The sequence below is a fragment of the Caloenas nicobarica genome, chromosome 8 (assembly GCF_036013445.1).
Source record: "Caloenas nicobarica isolate bCalNic1 chromosome 8, bCalNic1.hap1, whole genome shotgun sequence".
Classification (NCBI taxonomy): domain Eukaryota; kingdom Metazoa; phylum Chordata; class Aves; order Columbiformes; family Columbidae; genus Caloenas; species Caloenas nicobarica.
The window spans coordinates 2,202,747-2,227,381 of NC_088252.1; the positions used below are offsets into that span (position 1 = coordinate 2,202,747).

The 24,635-nt window shown below is 42.4% G+C and overlaps 1 protein-coding gene across 1 annotated transcript; it reads left to right on the forward strand.

Annotated features, from left to right (window-relative positions):
• The first annotated feature begins 27 nt into the window (after window positions 1–27).
• Window positions 28–20,490, forward strand: SEPTIN2 (septin 2). Its single transcript, XM_065639800.1, has 13 exons — window positions 28–108; window positions 2,164–2,196; window positions 2,797–2,917; window positions 5,476–5,562; window positions 6,309–6,432; window positions 9,008–9,142; window positions 9,376–9,493; window positions 10,767–10,868; window positions 11,164–11,309; window positions 13,089–13,172; window positions 15,571–15,628; window positions 17,026–17,138; window positions 17,682–20,490. Exons 2-12 carry the CDS (start codon window positions 2,188–2,190, stop codon window positions 17,128–17,130), a joined length of 1,089 nt encoding a protein of 362 aa, XP_065495872.1. The 5' UTR covers window positions 28–108; window positions 2,164–2,187; the 3' UTR covers window positions 17,131–17,138; window positions 17,682–20,490.
• The last annotated feature ends 4,145 nt before the right edge of the window (window positions 20,491–24,635 follow it).

Here is a 24,635-nt window from a genome sequence, read left to right on the forward strand (position 1 = left end):
GGGGCTTGAGGAGAGGGGCGGGGCGGGGCGCCTTGGCTCCTCCCCTTCCCCCTTGGCGGCGCGCGCGGGAGCGGCGAGCGGGGTCGTTGGTGGAGTGCGGGGCGGCAGGTGAGGCGGGCGGGGGTCGCTGCCCTCCCTCGGGGGTCGCTGCCCTCCCTCAGGGGATCGCTGCCCTCCCTCGGGGGGTCGGCGGCCCGTCTGCGCGGCCCCTCTCCGGGGGTGGAGCGCAGCCCCTTCCCCAGGTCTCCGGGAAGCGGCTCTGGGCGGGCCGCGCTCTGCGGGCCGGGCCTGAGGGAAGGCGGCGGGGGAGATGCCGGTGAGGAGGAAGCGGCCGATGGTGGTGTGAGGGGGTCGCGGAGCTGCGGTTCCCTCGCTCCAGAGCGGGCGAGGCCGGTGCCCCGGTGCCGTTTGCCTCAGAAATTCTCACAGAAAACTCCAGCCGGGTTGTTGAAACCGGAGGGAGCGGAACGTGATCGACCAGCTCCAGAGGAAGATCCGGGCCGCTCCGGCCTGCGTGGGAGCGCTCAGCCGCCCCCCGAGGGGAACGCGGTGGGAAAGGGCTTCTGAGAGACGTTTTCTGTGCGTGGTCCGTGTTTTAAAACATAATGTAACTGCAGCCATCTGCATAAACAGCTCTCCTTCATTTCACGGCGGCTGTGAGAAACTTTCCTCCGCTCTTCGCCCACCTCTGAGGTGACAGACAAGCCGCATGAATTAAAAGAATGTTCTTCAGTGTTTTAGCGGGATCTAGTTCTGTTTGGCATTGAAAAACCTTATGGGGAATGGTTGCGCGGGGATCAGTGGTATCCCTTGGAAGGAAGAGTCGCTGCTGGGGTGATATTGCACGATGATAAAAACCTCACGGATAACCCCTTCAGGAGGTGAATACTCCATAGGTAACAGACCAGCTTATTGACTGAAATACAGACATTGCGGACACTGGATATTATTTTCAGCACGACGTTTCATTTGAGAAGCATGTTGTCCAGCTTTTATTCCGTGTGTGTGATCAGGATGCCAGATTTTTGTCAGCAAGTTCAGCTTCACGTGAAATGACACCAAATTGCTTCCATGTTTAGCACCTTTACTCTGTCCTTCCCCAAAAAACTCCCCTCAGAACTGACCTCTCGCTGCAGGTTCACAGTGGAGTAATCACGGTGAGCTAAAATCTGGTGTCATTCCATATGAATCTGAACTCACAGACAAAAATCTGGAAGATGGAAGGAACGAGACGGTGATAATTTCAAGTCTGCAGGATGGAGGTGGGATTGAGCCAGATAAGGGCTTTGTGAGTGGGAACAGAGACCTTTTGGTGAGAGGGCAGACCAGGGCAGAGACTAGAAAGAGGACTTGGAGCGCTCAGCACTTGAAGGTACAGGAGAATCTGGCATTTTGATGTGAGTTAGCATGATAGAAGTGTTGGCAGGTCTTTGTCAAGAGACTTTTTTGCATAGAGGTGTTAGATGAGAGTATGGGGATTTTGTGTTTGTTTGGGGGTTTGGCAGGTTTTGGTTTGTTTTTGCAGGTGTTTGTTGTTTGTTTGTTGCGTTTTTTCCTGTCTGCTTTGTATTTCGAAGTGATGCAGCCACGTGTGAAAATCTTATAGTGGCAACAGAAGTTAAAATGACTGAGTTTGCAAGCATCCAAATGAAAGAGGAGGAGGAAACGTTGTCATTTTGAATCTGCCAGCTCGTTACAGACCACTTGAGCATTAAAGGAAATGTTGAGGGGAAGGAAGCTTAAAAAGAAAAAATAATACACGGGTTGTTTTTTCGAACTTTGCAAAAACTGTTTCCTGTAAATAGTGAGATGGCTTCAAGTGCCATGTGTTTGGTTTGCTTGGTTTCCGGTAAGGATGCGAACTTTATTTCTCAGGCTTCAAAATGCTCTGTCGTACATGTAGCGCCTTTAGCGCTCCGCGTTCATGTTAATTGAATTCATTGTCCAATTATCTTAATAGGAACAATGGCTGCTGAAAATTCTGCTCTTCGTTAATACCAAAGAGTCAGATAGTTGTACTATGTGAAGCAATTCAAAATCTGGACATCCAGCCAAGAATGCTCCTTTTTCGATTTAGTGTGCAACAGTGGACATTATATTGGTGTTTGTTTGGTTTTTATCCTACAATTTTTAATAAGCTAAAACCTACTATTCTTTTTCCAGATTTGTTCCTGTCTTTCCATAAAAATGTCTAAGGTGAGAACAACATTTCTGTCTTCTGATGTAGTAATGTGAAACTGATATTTCTTTTTAAAATATTAATCTGCGAGTGTAGAATGCATAATTTGCATTGTGTTTCGCAGTGGATGCGTATGCTAAATTTATGGATCATAAATAAGCGAGAATTCACATTTAGAAGACATAATGTTGAAAGATTGAGTGATGAAAACATATATTAAAGTAGTTTCCTACAAGTATAAACCTCTGCAGTTAACTAATACCCTTGGAAGGATTTAGTTTGGCCATGGAGTTGCGTACAAGCTCCCTGGTACATTTTCATTGAAACTTCCATTCTGCTACTGTGTTTTGAGCAGGAATCATTTAAGAAAAGGATTTTCTTAGTTTTAATTTCTTCGTTTACTAGTAGAGGCAACTGATCTTCCAGCAAAATATTATTGACATGCTGGGATTCATCTAATTCTTGGTCCCTTGTGTTTGATAGAACAGGTAAAACATCCATGTTAGCTTATTGAAGTGTGCTTGGAGAAATATTTGAAATAACTGAGGAAAGCAGTTATACAGACACGTATGTCTTGAATGGTTGCTTACAGTCGTCTTATTTTATTATATTTTTAGCAACAGCCTGCTCAGTTTACCAACCCAGAAACCCCTGGCTACGTCGGATTTGCAAACCTTCCCAATCAGGTTCACCGCAAGTCTGTGAAAAAGGGCTTTGAATTTACTCTGATGGTGGTTGGTAAGGAAACGTTTTATCATCTTTTACAAAATTAGTGTTTGCTCGCTGGGAATTTGGAAATAAAATTAATATTACTTCTGCTGTTGTAGGGCTTCAGCTCGTATCAGAAAACTCTTCTGTACTGTAGCATTTAACTTTCTTTTATAGTTTATTAATTAATGCAGCAGTTGGTTTTGACACTACAAGCCATGTTTGAATACATTAATAAGTTTATGGGTGAAGAAATTTTGTGTACTCTAGTGATTGTTACTTCCCTCCTTCTCCCTTACAGGATTCAAGCATTTCATTTCAAATATGCTTTAAAACTGGTTTTGCATTTGAATACAATCTTTGTTTGCTTGCATGTTTCGATTAAGAGAATAGTATTAAGGAGACTATTCTACTTAAAATGTTCTTTATGCTTCTGTAGCTCAAAATAATCTGAACTCTTTCTACCCCTTCTAAATACTCTTGTAAGAGAAGAATGAGAATTGGATTAGATGGTTTTTGTGTGAGCTGTTACTTTTTAAATTGATTTTTGATTTTCTTTTAGCCATTATAAGTTAAAGTTTAATTCTATTTGATATTTCGTTGAGAAGCCGTGTTGGTATCTGGAACAGACAGAAACATCTCGTGTGTCTGCAGAAATACCTTGATCCTCTGAGAAGTCGGTGTAATTTTTGCGAATAAAGTAGGTTCTCAAATCAGACTGGGGCATCCTGGTCACACTGCTTGGGAGCTGAAACTTCAGAGTTTTGGTGTTTGAGCTCTGTAATTCCCGCTTTTAAAATAGGCTTTTGCAAAAAGTAAGCCTAATAGAATTAGGTTCTTTATTACCTGGTGTCACAAAAAGTAAATCCCATTCGCTTGTTAGATTTGTCCAAGAGAGACTGTGGAAATGAGCAGGAGAGCTGAGGCGACGCATGGGAGGTGGTGTTTAAGTTCTTAATTATTTTGGCCTCTGATAGTTACAGAATGAGTCTGTCCTCAAACCTTTCATTAGTTTTGCCAAATGACAGCTTTGATCCTGTTTCTGGCTTTTGTAGTTTAGTGTCTAACACAGTCGGCCTTTATTTTTGTCTTCCTAGGATTTTATCGTAGTTGTTCACTGTATCTTTCAGTAGATTTGCTTAGGATAATATCATAAGGGATATCTTATAAAATCTAAGGGTAAAGCCAAGCTGTAAGCAGATGGTTCACGTTATGAAATCTGCTGTAACTCTTCAGAATTTACTGTTCAGTGATCATAAAAATCTGAACAGTTCTGGGAAACAAAAGATGTGATTCCTCTGCTGCAGCTAAACTTAATTTAATTTATCTTTGAGATTAATTGCCAATAGTGCTATGTGAAACAATTCAAGCAGAAAGCTGTGTAAAATTATATAGACCAAACGGTTGTTTGTAGCCTCTTGTAAAACATAAAAGAGGGAGGAAATGCCACATTGTCAGAGTAACAGAAAGGCAATTAACCCCACCCATGCCGCAGAGTAAAATTTAACTTTACGGCCATTGCCTGCCAGTATTCTACCAGATAAATGAAAACTACAGGAAGATAACTTGGAGAAAAGTAATTTCATTGAACATTTGGAGTGGTATTTTAAGATACACTAGCAGAGGGAAGCAGCTGACGTAAGATAAAATAAACTGTGCTTCAAATTGTTGATTATTTCAACAGTTTGGAATGTGAATTCTTTCTCTTGAAATACGCATGGGGTTAAAGTATATTCTCTTGTGGGCTAGATCACAACGCCGCTATTGAACTGTCCTCCTTCATTGAGTTGCCACGCTGCTTAATTTCTGAGCAGGAGACTGTTTCTTTAAAAGCTCTCGGCACTGACAAAGTCCTAATCAATGATTTTTCTTCTTCACGTTGTTTTTCCTGCTATTGCTGATTGTGGTTTGTGAAAACATGAGCTAGAGTTGATAACAATTTGGCTGCTTGGCTGTGTTGCTTCCAAAGAAATCCTAACCCCTTGTATTTATTAGCAATTTCACATTCTTCTCCATGACTTCATCTAAACAGTTATTTCACTCGAGAGTCGTTAGAATAACCCTGCATTTCATTAATCCTTGACAGCAGCTGTGAAAACTGTTTTATTTTACATGTAGTATTTACCCAGACTGAAAGTATGGAATGTGCCGCTGGTTAAAATCTGACTTTTCTTCAGTGAATTCAAGTACTGAGCATTTCAAGTTGCTGGTCTTCTTTTATGCCATGAACATTTGTTCTGATTAAGATCTTGATCTTTAGCTAATTAGTTGGCTTTTGCACTTGCCTCACGGTTCAGTCCGTTGCCCTAGAACAAAAATATATTTGCTAATCCCCAGTTTCATCAGTGAAAAAGTGCTCTGTGTGTGTGCTCAGTAGCCGTTCCTCTTCCCTTGGGTTCTTGTTTGCCATATTGATGTAAAAAAGCAGAGATAAATCCGCTTTCTGATGGCAGGCTGTGCAGAAGCTCAGCAGTGCCTTTTTCATTGCTTAAGTTGATCTAGCGTGAGAAAAGGTTTAGTCAGATGATACCATCTGGATACAGTTGAAATTAATTATGTCAATATGTTGACTTTATTTTGAATCACAGGTGAATCTGGATTGGGAAAATCGACATTAATAAACAGCCTGTTCTTGACAGATCTCTACCCAGAAAGGATAATCCCAGGAGCTGCTGGTAAACAAACATTCATTCGAGTTTCTCTGTTCTCAATGATTTTTGGAGTCGAATGCTTTTCTATTTGGATTTTAGTAATAGCCAGTAGTGATTTCTAGCTGTAATGGTTTCTAATGTATTTCCCGATACCTGAACTGATAGAATTGGTTCCCTCTGTAGCCTCTTTGTTGTCTGGTCCTGGGGTGGATTCATATTGGCACCTAGAAAGTTGATCCCTTTTGCTTAAAAAAAATCATTGTGTCACAGCAAGACAAACAGCCAACTAAACCCATCAGAAACTTTCTTTAATTTTTCAGCTATTGCGATTCCAAACATATGCATTGTTTATGCCTGCTTGGACTTGCAACTTGATTCCTTTGCTTTGGGTTGATATTTAGTGAATGTGAACTTCACCTGCTTTTCTTCTTCAGTCCCTTGTCCCTTTTTTATTCTGTTAACCAAAGCATTCGATAATCCAACAGAAGAAAATATTGTAAGAAAATAGAGGAAGATCATATTTTTTCCCCTCTTTGCTACTTGTGGAATGACTTGTGTTAATAATTTATGGTGTTAGCTGATGATTACTTATCGCTTTCAACTTCAAGAACAAATTCCATTACATATAATTTAGTATTGTTCTCCAAATTGCTGATTACCTCTGGTTTTTTTTCAGTCCCTTTTGCCTTAGTTTCTATGTCATATATATCTCTCAAAATGACATAGTCTTATAAATTCTATTCTGAAAGACTCTGTTTATTGTCCTTTAGAGAAGATTGAACGCACCGTGCAGATTGAAGCCTCAACAGTTGAAATTGAGGAGAGGGGTGTGAAGCTCCGTCTGACAGTTGTAGATACACCAGGATACGGGGATGCCATCAATTGTCGGGACTGGTATGTGCGCAACGGATCTATTGGTCTAGAGATATAGACTGACACCCATTTCATATTTGTTCTGGGGGCAGATTAGGGAGGGAATAAGTAACGGAAGTGGGGCTATATTAATAATGATATACAGTTCAACGCTGGAAGGTCCAAGTAGCAACTCTAGCTCTTTTAAACGTTTCCATTCCAAAGGTGATGGAAACTGATTATACCGCTAAGTCATTATCTTCCTTTTTTGTGTGCGTGTGTGTTATGTGAAGTGCTGAATTTGAGGTGTGATTTTCGGAGAGACGGGCATGTTTTCTAGTTTTGAGGAAGCTTAATTTAAGTTTTATGAGTTCATTCAGATACCTCTAAAGAGGCATCAATAACACACAGCTTGAAATAAATTCTGTGACACAGATATTTTGATTTATTCTTTTTCTCAGTTGACTTTATTAAGTTTGGAAGGGTTTTAAGTGAACAGTGACCTGAACTTTTTTATAGTCAGAAAGCTATGGAACCGTTGGGACACAAGAAATTCAGCAGTACTCTGAGAAAGCAACTTATCTAGTCTTTAGTGCAAGGAAAAATCCACCTTTAGATCTTGTCCACATTCATTTGAGCATTCTCACATTCTGCATTTTCATCTTTGGGTTTGATTATTTGGAGGTTTTTTTTGAGAAATTGACATTATAATAAGTACTGGGAAATAATCTTGAGATCAGTGGCAATCAGTTTTCGATGGTAATCCCTCTTCCCACATCTTTTACGCCCCTGAACCTCAAGGCAGGGACTGGGGGAATGAAATCCCTCTCATTGTAAGTAAAGATCAGGCTCAAGACCACCTGAGGAACTTGAACTTGATAAGGAGTAAGTCCACGGCACCCACCAAGCTGCATCCCATCTTGTCAGGTTATCTGTGGCAGGTGTAGTTGCCAAGCCACGCTCCACCTTATTTCAAAAGTCTCAGCAGTCAGGCAGAGACCACGGTGACTGGAAAAAGGGAAACATCATGCCCATTTTTAAAAAGGCGAAGAAGGAGGATCCCAGGAGCTGCCAAGCAGTCAGCTTCACCTTCCAGTCCTCCTGGGAGATGTGTTGAAACATGGAAGCCTGGGAGGTGATTAGACGCAGCCAAAAGCACCTCAGCAAGGGCAAATCGTATCTGACTAATCTGGTGCCTTCTATGATGGAGGGGATAAAGGAAGAGCTACTGATGTCATCTGTCTGCCCTTCTGTAAGGGTTTTCATGTGGTTCCCCGTAACATTCTTGCCTCTGAATTGGAGAGATACGGGTTTGATGGACGGGCTGTTGGAGGGACAGGGAATTGGCTGGATGGCCGTGTCCAAAGAGCTATGATCAGCGGCTCCCAGTCTAAACAGAATGAGTGGTGTCCCTCAAGGGTCAGTTCTGGGACCAATGCTGTTGAATATCTTCATCAGTGACATAGAGGAATTGAGTCCACTCTCAGCAAGTTTGCAGATGACATCAAGCCGAGTGGTGCAGTTGATGCACTAGAGGGAAGAGACGCCACCCCGAGGGACCTGGACAGGCTTGAGGAGTGGGCCACGGAAACCCCAGGGAGTTCATCAAGGCCAAGTGCAAGTTCTGGGTTCTGGAAGTCCACAGTATCAATACAGAGTGGGAGATGAATGGGTTGAGAGCAGCCCTGAGGAGGAGAACTTGGGGATACTGGGGGATGAAAAATGAAGTATGAATCGGTGAATGTGCCTCCCCGAAAACCATTCTTATCCCGGGCTGCATTAAAAGCAGCATGGCCAGCAGGTCAAGGGAGGGGATTCTCCCCTTTTACACTGCTCCGTGAGACCCGGGTCCTCAGCACAGGACACACATGGACCTGCTGGAGAGGGGCCAGAGGAGCCCCAGAAATGATCTGAGGCTGGAACAGCTCTGCTGGGAGGACAGGCTGAGAGAGTTGGGTGTTCAGATGGAGAAGAGAAGCTCCGAGGAGACCTTAGTGCGGCCTTTCTGGACTTATTACTAGGGCCTGTAGTAACAGGGCAAGGAGCAGCAGTCTTAGATGAAAAGAGGGGAGATTTAGATCAGATTTAAGGAAGAAATTCTTCCGCATGAGGGCGGTGAGGCCCTGGCACCGGCTGCCCCGTCCCTGGAAGTGCTCAAGGCCAGGCTGGACGGGGCTCTGAGCAACCTGATCCAGTGAGAGATGTCGCTGCTCATGGCAGGGGGTTGGACTGAGTGGTGTTTAAAGGCCCCTTCCAACCCAAACCGTTCTGTGATTGGAAATCAACTTGGAACAAGAAGCTTAGATTACCTTGAGCATGTGTAATTAGTACTAGTCAAAAGATAAATACTAACCCAAGAGAAATTTCCTGTACGAGTTGAGATGTGTGTTACATGTATGTATATTTTATCTTAAAAAACTATACACTGTTGTTTGTTATTTTGGAATTCAATTAAATTTTTTAAGATATGTGCTCTTCCACCCTTCCAGTCTTACAGCATCAGCAGGTTGGTTCATCAGCAAGATGTCTTGGTGTTTTTATTACCTTTGAAACATCACTAAAACTATTGACCGTTTGGGAATGAGCTTGATTTCTTGAGTCTGTATTTGTTTTACAGTTTTAAGACCATAATATCTTACATTGATGAGCAGTTTGAGCGATATCTGCATGATGAGAGTGGTTTGAACAGAAGACACATCATAGATAACCGGGTTCATTGCTGCTTCTATTTCATTTCCCCGTTTGGTCATGGGTAGGTGTTTCTCTGTCATTTTATTTTTTAAATGATATTACCCTGGGGAGTTGGTTTGCGCCTGTTGACTTAGATGTTCACAATCAGATTGCCATTACTTACGGAAGTACTAGAATGCTGGAATTAATTGAGTGTGTTCTTTCTGTGTAAGGAGAGAGATCTACATTGGTGTGAACATAAATCGGCCATTTAGATTAAAAAGAAATGTAACTTTTTCCGTATTTTAATTTTAGCCTTAAGCCTCTGGATGTTGAGTTTATGAAGGCCATACACAACAAAGTAAATATTGTACCAGTGATTGCAAAAGCTGATACTCTTTCTCTGAAAGAGCGAGAAAGGCTAAAGAAGAGGGTAAGTATTCTAGCTTGCAGAAAAATGTCATTCTTTGGTTCTAGCAATACGGTCGCTCAAGAGAGAGGCGTTCTCATTCAGCCTTACTGTGGCCTAGCCAAGAGAAAGATCATCTCATGCAGTGTGACATCGTTTAATATGTAGTTTGATGCCTTGTAAATTCTTGTATTATGTATTTAACTGAGAAATCGTTCTTAAAATGTTGCCTGCAAAATGGCAGATTGGCAACATTTACCATTATGTCATGAGTGAATTTTGAAACTGGAAAAATACTTAAATGCTTTTGCTAATGGTAATTTCTCCCTTACGCATCCCAAAGCAGAGACACTATCTACATCTATAATAATTTTTTTACCCAGTCAGAATCCTGATGATTGAAAAACAGGATTTTCAGAGATTTTTCTGATTTGGGGGTTGCTTTCCTTCCTCTATGTCACCCTCTTCTAATACATTGCAGTTCTTTCTTCTACAGGCAAGACCCCTTAACACATTGAGTTTTGCAGAACTTGACGCTGTCTTTGCTGAGAGGGGAAAATTGCAACAAACCATCATGAGTTAATAACAGCTATGAAATCTAGAAAGAAGTGTTAAAATTAGCTTGCCAGAAGGCACACTTGATCCTGTCTTAGCTGTTATATTCAAAACCTTACCTATGATTTTTTCCAGTTATTCTGAAAATCCTTGTAGTTATCTTCCCCACTTTGCAATAAAAATAGAGAAGTATACTTTAGTTTGTATGTATTATGCTAGAATTCTGCAGAAATCAAGATTTATTTTTTTTTTAAGAGCAAAATTTCGGTTCATGGCAAATGGATTCCAGCTGCAGATTTCATTCTTAGAAGTCATGAAATAGAAAAAAAAATTACTTGTCATGTCTGTAACTCATGTTTTTAAAAACTTCTACCCCTACTCCCCAAATAGCAATTCAGAGGCAAGAGCAAGGAGTTTTAGGCTGTTCAAATTATGACTTCTGAGTCAATGTTTTATAATTAAACCTAAAATGCAAATGTTTTTTAAAAAGCTCCATTTCTTAGGTGTAATTCACAACGGACAGTGTTATTTTGAGCTCTATTTATTGTCTGGAAATCCATGGCAAGTAGTTGTTGGATATCACAAAGAGATAAACAAATACTTGCCGAGTAATTTGGATCAGTAAGACAGGCCCAAATTTCTCAAGAGATTGTGTGTAACTGATTAAGTAATTTTACCTTTAGATTTAAAAGTACTGACTTCATCTGCATAATGTCTCAATTTCTTATATTATAAATCTCAGATTCTGGATGAAATAGAAGAGCACGGCATCAAGATTTATCACCTCCCTGATGCTGAATCAGATGAGGATGAAGATTTTAAAGAGCAAACCAGACTCCTGAAGGTACGGCTGGTGTCAGGGTGTCCATAGGTGCCTAATAAACTGCATCTTTTCGGGCTGCTCGGGTGGCTTTGGAACAAGACACACACTGAGACCTTGAGTGAGTCACCGTGTCTCTGCCCAGCCTTTGCTGTCTTGAAAGACGTTGGTGACAATGACATTTTTTTTTAAACAGCTTCAAATTAAAAGCATTACCAACTTATTATCATAATATGCAGTGCTGAGCAGAACAAGAGTTGTTCTTGGGAGTTGTTTGTTCTGGTTCATTATTAGTAATTTTTGCATTCTTGGCTTTTAGGCCAGCATTCCGTTTTGTGTAGTGGGATCCAATCAACTAATTGAAGCCAAAGGTAAAAAAGTTAGAGGTCGACTCTACCCATGGGGCGTAGTTGAAGTGGAGAATCCGGAACATAATGACTTCTTGAAGCTGAGGACCATGTTAATGTAAGTTAGAAAATTACAATTAAATTGTAGCTTGAAAAAAAAAATCACCATGAAGCTACTCCAACACTGTAAAGGGGGTTTGGAGCAGCTGTGGAATGCTTGGAGGCATTCAGATATTTTCTGGAGAAGGCCATCAGCATCCTTGGCCTAGCTGGCCCAGGCCTAGGCTGGGGTCAGACCACTTAGGCTCCATAGGTTCTTTCCAGTCCAAATTATTCAGTGATTCTGTGAAAATAATTTTTTGTCTAATTCTTTCCTTGAACACAGTGCTGTGTGCTTTTTCAGATCTCCAAGAACATAAAACAGGTTGCTTCACACCTTGTGCTTGTTTAAATGTATCTATCTGTAGATATATATCTTGAAAGGACTGGACTTTGAGAGTCCACTGGCTGATTTTTTTTTTTTTTTCCAGGCTTTGCTACTCTGCTTCCCTTTAAATTAGCTTCTAAATTAGCATGTTAAATGGGTGCACGTGCTGAACACAATGACCCAGTGCAGTGCTGAATGTGAGACTTGGTTAAGCAAGCTGATGTGACCCAGCTATGTTTTATCTTAGACTTATCATAGACTTTTATGAAGGCATAACCGGGTGGCTAGATGATGGCAGAGCAGTGGATGTGGTCTATCTTGATTTCAGTAAAGCATTTGACACAGTCTCCCACAGCATCCTCGCTGCTAAACTGAGGAAGTGTGGACTGCACGATCAGGTAGAGTGAGAACTGGCTGAAGGAAAGAAGCCAGAGAGTTGTGGTCAATGGGGCAAAGTCCAGTTGGAGGCCTGTATCTAGTGGAGTGCCTCGAGGGTTGGTACTGGGACCAGTACTATTCAATATGTTCATCAATGACTTGGATGAGGGAATAGGGTGCACTGTCAGCAAGTTTGCTGATGACACCAAACTGGGAGGAGCGGCTGGCACTGGGAGGCTGCGCTGCCATCCAGAGACCTGGACAGGCTGGAGAGCTGGGCGGGGAAAAATTTAATGAAATAGAACAAGGGCAAGTGTAGAGCCTTGCATCTGGGCAGGAACAACCCCAAGTTCCAGTATAGGTTGGGGAATGAGCTGTTGGAGAGCAGTGTAGGTGAAAGGGAGCTGGGGGTCCTGGGGACAGCAGGGTGACCATGAGCCAGCACTGGGCCCTTGTGGCCAGGAAGGCCAATGGGACCTGAGGGGGATTAGAAGGGGGGTGCTCAGTAGATCAGAGAGGTTCTCCTGCCCCTCTCCTCTGCCCTGGTGAGACCTCATCTGGAATATTGTGTCCAGTTCTGGGCCCCTCAGTTCCAGAAGGACAGGGAACTGCTGGAGAGAGTCCAGCGCAGCCATGAAGATGCTGAAGGGAGTGGAGCATCTCCCGTGTGAGGAAAGGCTGAGGGAGCTGGGGCTCTTGAGCTTGGAGAAGAGGAGACTGAGGGGTGACCTCATTCATGGTGATCAATATGGAAAGGGGGAGTGTCAGGAGGATGGAGCCAGGCTCTTCTGGGTGACAACCAGTGACAGGACAAGGGGCAACGGGTACAAACTGGAACACAGGAGGTTCCACTTAAAGATGAGAAGAAACTTCTTCATGGTGAGGGTGCCAGAGCCTGGCCCAGGCTGCCCAGGGAGGTTGTGGAGTCTCCTTCTCTGCAGACATTCCAACCCGCCTGGACACCTTCCTGTGTAACCTCATCTGGGTGTTCCTGCTCCGGTGGGGGGATTGCACCGGATGAGCTTGCGAGGTCCCTTCCAGTCCCTGACATTCTGTGACTCTGTGATCTTTTAATTTGTTTCCTTCCTCCAGCACACATATGCAAGATCTTCAGGAGGTTACCCAGGATCTTCACTATGAGAACTTCCGCTCCGAGAGGCTCAAACGAGGCGGCAGGTTGTCATCTGCTCACATGCTATTCTTCCTCTTCTAAATGTATTTTTTAGTCTCTCTGTCTCTCCTATTTCATTGCTAGGGTTTGGTAGATCATGGACAGATTGTAGCTCCAGTCAGCACCAAATTCAGGCCAGCCGCTTACACTGAGTAAGAAGAAGTATTATCTAAGTCTGAAGAGACAGTCGTGGCATTAAAAGGGTATAGTTAGATCTCTGATTTGTTTTAAGGCTCAAGCATTGTTGGATTGGAATGCTTTAGGTAAATAAGTAGGGGAGATGTTTGTGATAAATGTTGTCTTAGATCTGGAAGTTAGGTCAGTGTTGCTATGATAAAAAAGTGGGTTTTTTTCAGAATTGACTGAATTAACTACTGGAATATTTGGACTGTCTTTAATAAGAGAAACTCAAGTCCTTCTGCAGTGCTTTACTGAACATGGCATACATTTCTTTTTTTTTTTTTTTTTTGCATAGCGGTCACAGGATAATGTCTTTCAACCCTATTTTGAGCTGTGGTGGGTCGGGCACAGCTTTCCTGGTTAGGGAGACAGGCAGAACACCCCATTTTTAACTAAAATAGCCAAGCTTGTAAAGTTGAGTTTGTGCATTCGTTCTTGAAAAGTGGTGTTTCCTGGTCCAGATTTTTGAGTTGCTTCTCATTTCAACCACTAGAGGGTTTCATAATTGTACATTTCAGCGGGTTTGATTTTTTTTGCAAAGGTTTTCCCATCCTGCTGTTGACGTAGGTTTTATCACGTGCCCCATCAACTTTCAGGAAAAGGAGTTTGTCTGTAGCATTGGCCTACGAGTCCAGTTTTCCCTTCGGGCAAGGTGACGTGCTCTGCTCTCTGATTTTTAAATCCCGTCTTCTGACGTTCAAGCTAAAAAAACCCAAAATTGTGCCAAGTCCTAGTGCCTGTTGTCCAACAAGTACGTACAAAGGTCTTAGAAGTAAAGTAAGCTAAGGTCATCCAGAGCTAAAATAATGTTTACCAATTTTTAGAGTATTTAAAGTTGCCTCTGCCAAGGACATGTGACAGTGAGTTGCTGTTAGGTTGGGGTACCTCCCTATGGGAAACTAAACCGTGGGTTTATATCTTGGCTGGGTAAGTGGCCTATATATCTTTGTTTTCACATTTCTGAAGTGGAGCTAGATTGTAGTTCAGTTTACTTATAGTAAGGGTAGTTTGCGTGTGAATTTATTTCAAACTTGCACCTACCCCACGGGCAGTGCTTGGCAGTCGGTGCTTGGGAACTGTATTCACTAACGGTAGAGACTTTTTGGCACAGAGGATTTTTGTACCATCTGTTTCTCTGTTAACCTTTTAGCAAGCGTTAGTTTGCTCGCTTTGCACTTTTGATGGCACTTGTGTGATTAGATCTGTTAGCAGATCTTCCCCATTGCAACACGGGATGGGAGAAATCTATTAGCAAAGTGGTAGGTAATCTTGAAAATACAGTAGGTAAAAATATTCTTATGTTGGTTTCTCAATGTAGAACTGGAAGGTTCCAATTAAGCAAGAGTTTGCTGAGATACTGATTGGAAGTGTTTGCCTAATTTTGGCAGGAGTAATTGATGTTGGTACTATACTTTAACAGGTTATACAAAAGAAATCTTTTGGACTTGCAAAAAAAAAGAAAAGGTGACTATATTAGAAACATAAACTTTGAAGTTTGAAGTGAAGCACAGGATAAAGGGATCCTCCAGTTGGAAGGATTCCAGATGTGTACAGTGGATTTGTGTTAGTTTTATGGGTTTGGTCATGAGCCTTTTAGAAGTTTGGTAGCCAAACATGGTTTGTGAAGTTAGCAATGGGATAGAACTGCGTCCAAGGAAGGTTCTGCCCGCAGGTAGCCAGGTTTCCAGTGCAGAATTCCTTAGAACTCTGGTTATTTTACAGGTAACTCCCATATTTTTCTGAACATCTTGACCGGCATTACCTTGAACTTTTCATTTAATTGTATTAATCTATTGCACCAGTGAAAGAGAAGAATTGAGTATATCTTTGCAGTTTTTCTGAATTTGCTGTATCTGTGGTGCTCCAATTGCAAGCAGTTAAGCTAATGTTATGCTCAGGCAAACGGCTGGACTCGAGTACTGTTCAGGAACAGCTCTTGTCGATACCTACACGCGAAAATCCGTCAGGTGTTAAAGTCGTAGCTAGAACTTGTTCTTGGCAGAACTTTGTGAAGGAGTAAGGGATAAATTGGTGTTTTAAAAATAATTTAAAACATGAATTGCAGCTGTTTGGGCAACATGTTTCAATGAATGTCGTTTGTATTATGAAACTGTGACATACGAGATGTGTGCTAATAGCCTTTATTTTTTTAACAAAGCATTCTCTGAAAGTTCAAAATGCAGAATGTATGCATATTATTGAACAATATTCCTTTTATTTTAGGAAAATAGAAGATGAAGAAGTAAATAAAGACCAGATTCTGCTTGAAAAAGAAGCCGAAGTAAGATGACAGAACTCTGTACTCTTGCGATGGAGCAATTTTTATCCTTGTATCACTACTTTAGGGCAAATGATTTATATGATCTTGGTAATTGTAAAGGAAAGGTGACGTTAATGTTCTGGTTGGGAAGCAGATGACAGAGGGGAAGGACATAGTGAGGGGTTTACATAATCACAGACACCAGGATGAATGGGAATCTACTAGACAAGGAACAGGTCACACTTAATGAGATTAATAGATGACTGATTTCAAATGAAAAAGATACTTTTAAGATAGTCTGTAAATTGTGGAACTCATTAGCATGGAATTTTGTGCATAGCAAGAATGCAGATAAGCTCAAAAGTGAACGCAGATAAGCGCAGAGACTGGAGTTTTACTTTCTCCATGAATGTGCTCACTAAACACAAAGGTAGAATTTTGTTTAGGGAGTTCAGAATTGATGAATTTGTAGAATTTGAGAGCGTATGTCAGGAAATACTGGGTGTGTGCACGTGGCTGTCGGGCTCTTCCCTGCGTTTGCTAATAGGCAGCATTGGAGAGAAGGCCGAGTTAGGCCGGGTTTTTGGTCTGCCCCAGCACAAGCAGACGTGCAGTGTTCTCCTAGTGACTTTAGTGGCTGCCTGCGTCCCAAAAGGTGACTGGAGTAAAAGTGGAAAGGGTCATTGTTTCAAGGAATATGAACAAAAGAATGGTGTGAGCATTCCACAGGTTTAACTTGTCATTGTTAAGCTGAACAGTTTAGTTTGAGTTTAAAGTGTAGGCACACAGAGGCAAAGGCATCCACAAATATTTTGGTAGTGAGGTTAACTTCCCACCTGCCAGAGTTGGGCACAATAAAAGAATTTAAATATTGTACATGCAACATGGCTGAATTAATCTTAGTAGCTGAGTTACACGATTACCCTGTGTGGAAATGCTCTAAATGCTTCAATGCTCTAAAACTGAGCTTCAACCATTTTCAGTAATGGTTATGTCTCCTTGGGTGGTTTGCTTGTTAGACTTGCTGCCGCCCAGTCATCCCTAGCAAGGGAGTTGGGAGGTAATCCTGACCATTTTTGTTAGTGACAGAGACAGGTGGTTTTCTTCTTCGCCTTTAGTAATTGTTTGTTCAGCACCATCGACTTTAACTTCCGAGGAAGTAAAGACTTCCATTAAGGAAAATCTCGTCCCAAATTGAAACAATAAAGCCTCTTTCAGTCAGTAGATTTCCAGCCTCTTAATGGATGAAGAAGAGCAATAGAAGAAGATGCCATAACCTGAGATTGTTACCCATCAGATCAAGATAATGCAGATATGTGTTCCCTCTCTAATATAAATAATTACTAATGCGGTGGCAGGAACGAGTTCTATTCTGAGGTGAGATCAGGCTACAGGATTTGTCTGTGCTACTTTTGCAGCTCCGTCGCATGCAGGAGATGATTGCGAGGATGCAGGCGCAGATGCAGATGCAGAGGCAAAGTGGAGAAGGGGATGGCAGTGCAGTTCACGGACACCACGTTTAAAGGCTTTGGTAAGATGTTCCCAGAGCCACTGAAAGGGCTTTTCTTTTAGCTGCTGATTATTGTGGTCGCTATTAAGAAGTTTTGGAAAAATGTTTGCAGGCTGGGTTTGCATAGCTTTCAATCTTAATTTTAATTTTTAAGGTTTAACTACTGTTTGTGAAGTTAAATGGCTTAGAGCCATATTGGTGTGGTTCTGGTGTGTGCATATCTCTATCATCTCCCTCCTCTCTATCATCTCCCTCCTCTCTATCATCTCCCGCCTCTCTATCATCTCCCGCCTCTCTATCATCTCCCGCCTCTCTATCATCTCCCTCATCATCTCCATGAATCATCTCCATCTCTATCTCTATTGAAAATTTCCAGAAAGTCAATGCAATATATGTTGGCAGGAACCATGGCAGGAGTCTTTGACATTGTGTAAACAGGTGATCCTCACACTCCTGATGAAGTCATTGCTTCGTTATGACTTTTAAAATGTGTGCAGTTTCGAGCGGTTTCTAACTATCAGAAGGTAGCTGATCTTAAATGGTATTTTGCTGTCTTGTTTCTAGATTACTGTGCACCCTGACTTACAGGAGACCTCCTGCAGTTCGGTTACGGCGGTGTTGTACCAGCCTTTTGCTCAACACGTGACTTGGAGTTTGCTTTAGAGTTTAACATGGAAATGCATTGTGGTAACTCGCGTGATACGTATTACATAACATGTAGTCAGTTGGTATTTTGTATATTATACACATTTGAATTCAGTTTTGTTTAGTAGTTCTTCTATTGAGCTTATTTTTGGTTTCCCATTGTACTAGGGATACAAAATAGACGTTGAAACTTTTCTAGCCTGATATGGCGTTAGATAATAATGTTTGTTTTGGTTTGGTTTTAATATGGCTTATTAGTTCCCTGCTTTTAACTCTGTATTACATGCAGAAATAAACAGCTGTCAGCAATATCTTGTTCCGTGGCGTGTAACAGTCCCCTCACTAGGCATCCCTGCAAGGTTAATTTTCTATTTTTTGCAGTGTTTACAGGTGTGTGTCTGTGAGACCTTCAGCCCTTTTCTGTCTCTGCTCAATGCAGGTGGTTTCCTTGGCCTCTGCAAGTATCAAATTAAAATTCAAGTATCCCTTGTGTCTTAACAAAAGAAATAAGAGAAAATGCCTCTTTCCGAGGCACACTATTTTATGACAGGCATTATTTCCTTCAGATTTAACCCTGAGGGACGTATATTCTTTATTGTTTGCCTAAAGTCTCTATTGCAGATAATTTTTACGAGTTTCTTGTAGGTCAGCACAAATCAGTCCTGCTATTTTCTGGCATTACTGTAGCCAAATAAACTTGAATAATGCTGATATTGTTAAATACGGTAAACCCCAAAGAGTAGTTTTCTATGCATGGGTGTTCCCTATATCCAAATGCATAAGAAATTCTGTAATTCCTAATGAGTATTTTCATACTATTTTTAGGGCATTGCAAATTGTTAATTGTAGTATAAAATATATACTAGCACACTTTTCTTTTTTTTCAGTGATCTGTGCCTGACAGGACCAATGCAAACTGTCATTTTAAGGTCTTGCTCCAAGCCGCAGTTCGCAGTATTACTTTGGAAGTGACGCTGTTACGCGTTTTCTTTTTAGGCCGAGGTCCCTTTCCTTACCACTGGTAGTAAAGGAGGTTGGTGTGGAGCTTGGCTGGACTTGTTCTCCACATGGCGCCTGGTGGTGTAATTATTGTATCTGCAGTACGAACAGCAGCTGTAGTGTCCAGTGAGCACTAATACACGAGGGTTAGTGTTTCTACCACTTCTGATAAAGCCATCCACCAGATTTCCTGATCTCGTCTGTTACAAAGCGTTATCTAAGCAGCTAATAAAAAAGATAGAATTGCAACTTTTTTCTCTTCTTTGAGCTCAGGTGCAGCTGTGACTTTTGTAACTTTTTTGTAATGTTTCTTTGAAAAAATTAATAGGATTTCTACAGCTAGTGTATAATTCCAGTGGTCCTTAAGTGGCCGGACTGAATATAAACCTGCTAAGTGGCGGAAATTTTTACCTGCCTGAAACTACTGTTATCGGTTGTTTTATATTTAAATATTTCTAAAGATGTGAAGCAAAATCCTGCATCGTAGCCTTTGCTAGAGAGCTCTGGTTTTCTTCTCAAAAGCAATTACTGTCGAAGTTTTGCACAACTCGTTTGACCTTGCCTAACCTTGACAAATGCGGAAACGAGAACCTTTTTGTACTCTGAGATGCACAGAAGTGTTAAGTCCCGTTTTGTCAAATATTTACATACAAAACTTAGATGGAAAAACACGCGCTCCTAAGTTCTTGTCTTGCTTTTTCAAAAGAAGGTGTAGAAACAAAGTAACGTGGCGCTATTGTCAGAAAACACTCCACACCTTATCTATTTCTAAATCTGATGCGTTTTTGTGAGTCGGTTGTCATAAATTTGCCAAAGGAACTTAGCATAAGCTCGTGTCATTGAACTTTGTGCCGTCCCAGGTTGTTCTGCAGTTGCCACAAATGTTTGGTTTGCTGGTTTTTTTCTTGATAATGCAGCGTTTGTCTATTTTTAAGCGATTTGTCTGATGTCTCTCTGAGCTGCAGCAGTGCTGAGGACCCCGACTTGAAGAAAAACTGTGAAATCTAAAGCGTACGCGGAGGGGAACGGGTTGGACATGTCACTGTCTCTCTGGGTATGTTGCTGTGATCGTTTTTTCCTGTATTTTTTAAAACAGGAACAAAAGCAGATTGTCCATGTATTTAGTGCTGTTTGGTCACTACCTGTGGAATTGTTTTAGGCAATATGTTATTCTTTGAAATATTGTGTCTCTATTGAAATATACGATCAGGATAAAGTATTCTGTCTGGTTCTTAGGCAAATGATTTTTCATCTACAAATTCCAGGAGGAGAAATATTTTCTTATGTCCGTTTTGTTTTTAAATAGGAAAAAGCAAGTTTATGGCACTTGCCATTTTAGCTGAAATACTTGAGGCAGTTAATTGCTTTTTCTTCCTGAGTGTGGGACAATAATTCATAGTGTGCCTGTTGTCTCTGAAGGTCCATTTCGCCTTTTCTTGTGATGGTCTCGCAATGTATGGTTTCATGGTAAGACATGACAAGTGAGATCATCTTCCTCAGATTCTGTTTCAGACAAACTCAGCTACTCGTAGAAGAAAGACTTGGAGACGAAAGGTGGACATTTGGTGGCTCGCTGAACTGGCCGCAAGTGTTTATCTGTTCCAGTATTGTTACGGTTTTTATTTTAGGAGTCAGTATACTTCTGAATTTGTAGAGTTTTATAGTTGGTAGCAAAAATGACTTGCTCTTGGTACAAAAATCTCTTATATTCAGTTTTATGTACTGCCATTAGCCAAAACTGTAATAAAAAAAATACTAAAATACCTTCTTTTTTTTTTTTGCTACGATTCTTTATTATAATCAACCCTGGCAATATAAATTTGTTTGTGGTTATCTGTTTTAAACATAAAGGGGAAATGAAGCTGTGGTTGAAAGAGAACACATGGACGAACTTGCATAAAGTACGGTCGTGAAGAACGGGATGCGCCAAGTGTGCTGGTCCAGCGCGTGTCCCTGGGAGGATCTTGCTTTTTCAGCAGCTCTCGCTAAACCTGCGTGTCCCTTATTTATTATGGTAGCACAGAATGAAGCCACTTGTTGTTAGGTGGTGCTTTAAATATGAAGGGTCCTCGTTTTCTCCAGCGAATCGTGCTTCATTCCTGGAGCAAGTGAGAATGTGTCTGTTCTAGATATTCCGAAATAACTTAGGGCTCATCCTCCTGTGGAACAACTGGAAAGAACCCAAGGCTGTTAGAGATGAAGAGCACCAGGCTATGTCCTTGCTTTTGGATTTTGGAGCCAACTGTTAATGCCAGAGGGTTTTCCAGCAGCACTTTGAACTTGGAGTGTGGTGCTTTTGCATGTGCTGGCTTTGGGGCGCTGTCCTGATCGCTTCGCGTGGCCGGGGGACACACACGGTGCGGTCAGACCTCTCCACGGGGTAAAACCTCCGCATGGTGCGCTTTCAGAGTATATCCATGTTCCATTTATCACAGGTATTTAATGTGGAACTGGTACTGCAAAGGGAGATTCATCTTTAGGCTCTAGTGAGAGAAGAGGTGAGGAAGCAGCCTGAGTATGTCAGACCTGCTTTTGGAAGGAGGGCGTTTTGTATGGACTGATGGCGCTTTGTTCAGAATGGCATCCTTTCTGGCAGCTATAGAAAACTGCTTTTGTGGAATTCAAACCCGCTTCTGGAAAATAATTGCACTAGGAGTTGCACAACTAAACAATTGCTGGAAAACTTCTTATAAAAAAATCTCCCAGGTTTGTTAGTTTTGTGCATGTAAAGAAAAAGGTGGTAATTATGGACAGGGGCTGGAATAGCATGTCAAAACCAACATGTGATACACCTTACAAAACGGGGTAAACGTATCGTAAGCTTTCTGTTCAGAACTGTGTTCTAGATATTCCAAAAGAATTTAGCGCTCATCCTCAAGGATTCCTGTGGCTGTTGGAGATGAAGAGCACTAGACTGTGTCCTTGGGTTTGCATTAGCGTCACTGCTCTTCTCAAACCTTTTTATTATACACTCGTATGTAGGAAGAAAAAGGAAGATTGGGATTGGAAAAAAGCATGCTATTTTAGTAGAAATATTATTAAAATAATGATAAACCTAACCATCCCCATTTAAATGCCCTTTGTACACTGTTTTGCCATTGACAGGGCCAGAAGGAATGTTACACTCATGCGTTTTTTCAGGCAGCGTCTTGACTTATGTGCTCACATGCTGGGACAAGTTTTATTTTGCTTTAAATCTGCTTAATAAAGCTGAGTTATCACATTATTTTGGAGGAACTGGAGTGCATTGTTAGTAGATGGCTATGCAGATAAATTCATATGGTTTTTACATGCAGTAGCGTAATACAGGTGAATATATTTGGATGTAGGTTTTCTATATAACTGCATGTGTATCTTTTTAAACCTTTTTCTCTGAAGGCATTTCTCATCCAATTTATGCCTGCACTTCTATGAATATTTCTTTTCCAGCCCTTTTTGCTCACTCACGCCATTCCTCAACATACTTTGCGTTTACTGTCTTTTTGAGCGTCTCTTTGCTATTCAGTAGATTTTTCTCTTCTGCCTTTAAACTCCTGCCCTTTCTTTGCCTCTTCCATTTGTTATCCTGCGAGTTCCCAGCTTTTCTTCTCATATTTCCTCCGTAACTTCGAGGCGACGTTCCCGTAGGATCCATTTGTCCCGGTTAGAGCAGGTTGTCTGCGGAAGAGAGTCGTTGGAACTTGCACCCATGAGGAAGGGGGTCATTTGGAGCCTTCCATGTGCCTGTTTCGGGTCCTGCCGATCAGGATGGCCTGGCTGGAGATCACATTTCCACCACTTGCTCCTGGGCTTGGTGTTCAGTTCACACCTGGGGGGAATTGGTCACACCTTTCTCTTCCTAAACACGCGAATGACCTCGGAGCAGGCAATGGAGAAGAAGGCCGTCTCGTGATGCGAGGAGAAAAGAATGTTTGGCATTTCATTGAATTCTGCCCAAAATGGCTATATTCGGCCTTTCTCTTAACAATGTCCTGTCAATTTACTACCCTGGTGTGTGAACCAATGCAAGAACAACCAGAGGCCACGAACGCGATTGCAAAGAGCAAGTTTTATTGTAGTTTCCTCGCTACCAGGGGATCTCGGATGCAGCACCTGAGCTCCCGGGTGGAGGTGACACAAGCGGGGCCGCAGGCGCTGGTCAGTTCAGCCCTGCTGGAAGATCCTGGTTCTGCTGAGCTCGCCTGTATTTCAAGGCTTCAAGCAGGCACAGCCTTGTGCTTTCTCACTACAAAGCAGGAATCTCAGACACAACAATAAGGTGCCTTAGAGTTTCTCACAGGCGTGTGTTATTAAGGACAAGTGCAGAGTCTTGCATCTGGGCAGGATCAACCCCAGGTGCCAGTGTAAGTTGGGGAATGAGCTGTTGGAGAGCAGTGTAGGGGAAAGGGACCTGGGGGTCCTGGGGACAGCAGGGTGACCATGAGCCAGCACTGGGCCCTTGTGGCCAGGAAGGCCAATGGGACCTGGGGGGGATTAGAAGGGGGGTGGTCAGTAGGTCAGAGAGGTTCTCCTGCCCCTCTGCTCTGCCCTGGTGAGACCTCATCTGGAATATTGTGTCCAGTGCTGGGCCCCTCAGTCCCAGAAGGACAGGGAACTGCTGGAGAGAGTCCAGCGCAGCCACGAAGATGATTAAGGGAGTGGAGCATCTCCCGTGTGAGGAAAGGCTGAGGAGCTGGGGCTCTGGAGCTGGAGAAGAGGAGACTGAGGGGTGACTCATTCATGGGGATCAATATGGAAAGGGGGAGTGTCAGGAGGACGGAGCCAGGCTCTTCTGGGTGACAACCAGTGATAGGACAAGGGGCAATGGGTGCAAACTGGAACACAGGAGGTTCCACTTAAAGATGAGAAGAAACTTGTTCCCGGTGAGGGTGCCAGAGCCTGGCCCAGGCTGCCCAGGGAGGTTGTGGAGTCTCCTTCTCTGCAGACATTCCAACCTGCCTGGACACCTTCCTGTGTAACCTCATCTGGGTGTTCCTGCTCCGGCGGGGGGATTGCACTGGATGAGCTTGCGAGGTCCCTTCCAGTCCCTGACATTCTGGGATTCTGTGATCTAACCCAGAGGTTCTCGTCATCAAGCACACAAGGTCAGTAAAACAGTTTAGTGTGATGTACGCGCCTTTTCTACAACCCAGCTGCAGTGGCTTGAGCGTATTTACAATGAGTCCCCCCACCAACCTTGCGCAATTCCCATACACCTGGGCAGCAGCACCAAAAGGCCTCATGCAAAAAGGTTTTTATTGCTTTATCTTCTACAAGAGCTGGAAAGTGGTAGGATATTATCACAAGACTGAAAGAAATGAAATTCAAACTTGCGAGGTGGAGCTTTGACGTCAGCGGAGTGCTGGGCTGTTTGTACCCGCGTAGACGGGGTGGGTGCAGAGAAGGGTCTTGTTCTCAGGGAGCTCTCCTGCAGCACACGGAGTCCTGTTTATCATCTGGTTGACCAGACAAACTTCGTGTGGATTTTTGGGAGCGTCAGGCAGGGCCGTGGATGGCACACCGCACGCCTCCCTTTGAGTGGATAAAAGGAAAAGGGGAACAAAATATCTGCCGACTCCTGTTTTTTCACCTCCCTGTAAAGAAAAATGGAGAATGTCACTTCTGCATTTTTCTGGACACTTAGTAGTAGATCCTGAAATGCTGCATGCTTTATGGAAGTATTGAAAATCCAGGGCAAGCGAGGCTGTTAATTACTGACAGTCTGGGAAATGTGCAAGAATATAATCCATAAAGGCTTTGGGAAGAATTGAAACTGTCGCTTGGGAACACATTTTACTGGAATTCAGGACAAAGAACGCCATGAAATTAAATCATCTTCCATATTTGCTGTTTTTCCGACGTTGTTGTATGGAATAGTGCACAAAGAGCTTAACA